The sequence below is a fragment of the Neoarius graeffei genome, chromosome 21 (assembly GCF_027579695.1).
Source record: "Neoarius graeffei isolate fNeoGra1 chromosome 21, fNeoGra1.pri, whole genome shotgun sequence".
NCBI classification, from domain to species: Eukaryota; Metazoa; Chordata; class Actinopteri; order Siluriformes; family Ariidae; genus Neoarius; species Neoarius graeffei.
In genome coordinates, this window is record NC_083589.1 from 39,267,615 (window position 1) to 39,271,981 (window position 4,367).

Genomic DNA, 4,367 nt, shown 5'->3' on the forward strand with positions numbered 1-4,367 from the left:
GTAGCACTGTCGCCTCACAGCAAGAAGGTCCTGGGTTCGAGCCCCGTGGCTGGTGAGGGCCTTTCTGTGCGGAGTTTGCATGTTCTCCCCGTGTCCGCGTGGGTTTCCTCCGGGTGCTCCGGTTTCCCCCACAGTCCAAAGACATGCAGGTTAGGCTAACTGGTGGCTCTAAATTGACTGTAGGTGTGAATGTGAGTGTGAATGGTTGTGAGTCTCTAAGTGTCAGCCCTGCGATAACCTGGCAACTTGTCCAGGGTGTACCCCGCCTTTCGCCCATAGTCAGCTGGGATAGGCTCCAGCTTGCCTGCAACCCTACAGGATAAGCAACTACAGATAATGGATGGATGGATGGATGGATGGATGGATGGATGGATGGATGGATGGATAGTTAGTATAAGTACAATATTCAATACAATATAAGATTTGTACCTTTATTGGCTATATTTATCCTGACAAAAATTGGGGAGGTTAAGTTCTTCCAACTAAAAAGGTTAAACTGATTCTGGATTTTTTTCCCCCTTTTTTTTGTGATCAAATTTTTATTTGTTTATTCATTCGCTATGAACAAGCACATCAACATTATAAGGCAAGGAAATACGGGACAGTATACAAGAATGACAGAATGTGATTTTTTTTTTTTACCTTAAGTAAAAAAATAAAAATAAAAAATTTTACAGTATTCTAAAAAACAAGAAAACTTAATTCCGATAGACAGATTGGATAATGTTAATAAAAACCAATATAAGAAAATATGTGAAGAGAAAAAAAAGCCCTCATGATCCAAAGCTTACCACCTCATCTGTGAATCACTGTGGCCTGGGTATGGACGGCTGCCAGTGCAACTGGCTTTCTTGTCTTGACTGTTCGTGTGACTCACGATGGTGTCAGCAGGATGGATTTTCTTGTGAACAAATGCATTTTACCTGCTCAGCTCAAACCCAATGCCTAATGACAACTGCATGACTTGAAAGAATTAATCTAGTGTATTTCAACCTAATCTCCACATCTTTCCGTTCATTCAACAAGAATTTCAACACGTTTCCCTGCATAAAAAACATTCATCAAAAAGTTACATATTACAGATATCTAAGAGACTTCACCTGCATACCTGTCTCTCATATTTAACAAACTCCCAAAATATATTTTCTTTCTCGTTTTATTTTTTTTCCTGTTACTGGATTCATAATTACACCAGCTTTTATAAATACTAATATATTAACTATAATAACACTTTTGATTTGTGTAGTCAGAAGTACTATGAAGAAAAACTTGTATATGTGCAACTTATATCAGTACACTCATTTAAATGCATTTGGACCCACAAGAACAGCGATAACTCAATTTTGAAAATTGAACAATGATTTGCAAAAATAAAAAAGTGAATGGAGCTACTGACCTTTTATCTGTAAGCCAATCTTGAGGTGATCCTCTTGATGAAGATTAGTGTAGAACACTCCTGTGTTGGACATGCTCTCACTGCCAGGTATGGATCCTTTATTCCCCGTATGTCTCTCTGTCCATCCTGATTCTGATGTCCAGGTCAGGAAAAAAAGTAGTCTTATCCTTTATTAATAAAATAAAAAAAAACAAGCTTTCCATGTTTTTGAGTAGTACTTACACTTTTCTTTTTTAATGTAATTAAATTATAGCAGTGGTTGTGAAAAAGTATGACTCTTCATACTCCATGTGTAAAATAAAATAATAAACTGTGCTTTGGAGGTCTCTAAAATTTATTGAAATTATTTATGCGCTTCCATGCATGAAATAATCTCAAATACTGGAGCTCTCTGATTTCTGTTGCATTTGCAACAACAATACCAGCAACCAAGAGCCTGACATGGTACATTTAAGACAGTACGTTTCAGAAAATAAATCTTCTTCAATTTGAATTGTGTTGAAACGACAAATAGCTCTGTTAGGGTCTAATGAAAAAAAATTAAACTTTCCAGGATTGCAGGGACATGTTGATCATTTCAGGTGTGCAAAGACTTACACCAGTCTATAAGACTTTGAGCATCTTAATCTTTTTGACCAATCTATACTGATAAAATTTAACTTAAAGGTATCACCACACCTCACAATGTTGGTGACTGACGTTCATAATGCAAACTAAGACTACAAGTCTGTTTCCCTTGTGTCTAAGCAAAACGCATAAAGGGAATCTTTAATGTCTGTGCTGCTGTTTGCTTTAATGTTGGCCTTTCCCAGGGGTATGTCGTGACTTTCTACATCTCCTGTGGAATTCAGAGGAGACCTGTTGCATCCATGGACATCACTGGAGGGCTCATCCTTGAGTGCAGCTTGCTCCTGGTCGGTCTCTCGATGGTAAAAATAGTTGAAGTTGGATACGATCACAGGCACGGGCAGTGCAATGGTCAACACACCAGCGATGGCGCATAGTGAGCCTACAATTTTGCCTCCAACTGTTACAGGCCTCATGTCACCGTAGCCCACGGTGGTCATTGTCACTACAGCCCACCAGAAGGCATCTGGGATGCTGGAGAAATGGGACTCAGGCTCGTCAGCCTCAGCAAAGTACACAGCACTTGAGAAAAGGATTACACCAATAAAAAGGAAGAAGATGAGGAGGCCTAGTTCTCGCATACTGGCCTTCAGAGTCTGCCCCAAGATCTGGAGACCTTTGGAGTGCCGTGAGAGCTTGAAGATACGGAAAACCCTCACTAGTCTAATAACTCGCAAGATGGCCAAAGACATGGCCTGCTGCTGCTGCTGCGGTCCGTTGTCATGATCCTGACCATGCTGCTGCTCCACCAGCTCTGTCCCGACCGTGATGAAATAAGGCATGATGGACATGATGTCGATGATGTTCATGACAGTTTTGGAGAACTCTGACTTGCTGGGGCAGGCAAAGAACCTGACAATAAGCTCAAAGGTGAACCAAATCACACAGGTGGTCTCAATGACAAAAAACGGATCGGAAAAAGTGAGCGGTGGGCGAACTTGGAGAGTGGAGTTGACCGCTGTCCTTCGAACTCCTTGAAGCTCCCTCTCATCCCTGAACTCAGGCAATGTCTCTAGGCAGAAAGTGATAATGGATATGGTGATGACAATCACAGACACAATTGCGATGCCACGGGCAGGACTCGAGCTTTCGGGGTACTCGAAAATGAGCCACACCTGTTTCTGAAACTCATTGTGTGGTAGGGGTTTCTCTTCATCCTTTATGAAGCCCTCATCTTCACGAAAGCGCTCCATAGCTTCTTCGCCCAGTTGGTAGAACCGTATTTCATCAGCGAATACATCGATGGACACATTGACGGGCCTCCGGATTTTCCCGCCTGATTGGTAGAAGTACAGGATCCCATCAAAGCTTGGACGGTTCCGGTCAAAGAAGTACTCATTCCGAAGTGGGTCAAAGTACTTGATCCTCTTGTCTGGGTCTCCTAACAAGGTGTCTGGAAACTGGTTTAGAGTGCCCAGTTGGGTCTCGTACCTCAGACCTGCGATGTTAATGAGCACGCGCTCATTGCTCCCGTCATGCTCCAGGTTGTCCACCACGTCCACTACGTCCGACAGGTCCTCGTCAAAGAGGTGAGGGATGCGATCGGCGCGCAGCAGCGCATCCACGGCGCTCTCGGCGCAGCTGAACGTGTCGCTCACGTCGTTCATCCTGCACGCGCTCGGCTCCGTGTTCAGCTCCTTCACAAACCCGTCGGTTCGCCTTGAAGTCGCGTGCTGCCCGCGCGCGCTCCGACAGCCTTCTCCAGCATCGCTCGCGCTCCCTCTCGCGCCACCGTTCTCCAAACTCACCAAGGCGATGTCCATACCGGAGCCATGAAATATTTAGCAGGAAAAAAATAAAAGACCTGTAGATTTCAGTCAGACTCACTTACTAATAACAGTTTTCTTGATTTGATTTCACACAAGTTTTCCAGATGTTAACGCCGCTTCAACGTGACAGATGAATGAGCGCGCGCACGGAGCGCCAGCGCGAGCTCTGTGGTCACTGGGAAAGTAAATAAAGCCGCACGAGCCGAGCTGAAGACCCGGATGACAAAATAACAAGGATGATTCCTGACGTGAAAAGCACTCATCTTTCAGCGCGGTGAGGAAATCCTCTGGGACACGACACGACACCCTCCTCATCCTCCTGTCACTGAGAAGTCTTTCAATCCTGCCCATGTTTTTTCCCTCCTGAATTAAAGAAGTGTGTGAGATCTAAAAATATTTAGATCATATCCTAAAGATCCTAAAGACCGGCATGGTGGTGTAGTGGTTAGCACTGTCACCTCACAGCAAGAAGGTTCTGGGTTCGAGCCCAGCAGCCGGTGAGGGCCTTTCTGTGTGGAGTTTGCATGTTCTCCCCGTGTCTGCGTGGGTTTCCTTCGGGTGCTCCAGATTCCACC

The 4,367-nt window shown here is 44.2% G+C and overlaps 1 protein-coding gene across 1 annotated transcript; it reads right to left on the bottom strand.

Annotated features, from left to right (window-relative positions):
* Positions 1 to 1,914: 1,914 nt before the first annotated feature.
* Positions 1,915 to 3,786, bottom strand: LOC132870083 (potassium voltage-gated channel subfamily A member 5). Its single transcript, XM_060903626.1, has one exon. It carries the CDS (start codon positions 3,784 to 3,786, stop codon positions 2,116 to 2,118), a length of 1,671 nt encoding a protein of 556 aa, XP_060759609.1. The 3' UTR covers positions 1,915 to 2,115.
* Between the last annotated feature and the right edge of the window lie 581 nt (positions 3,787 to 4,367).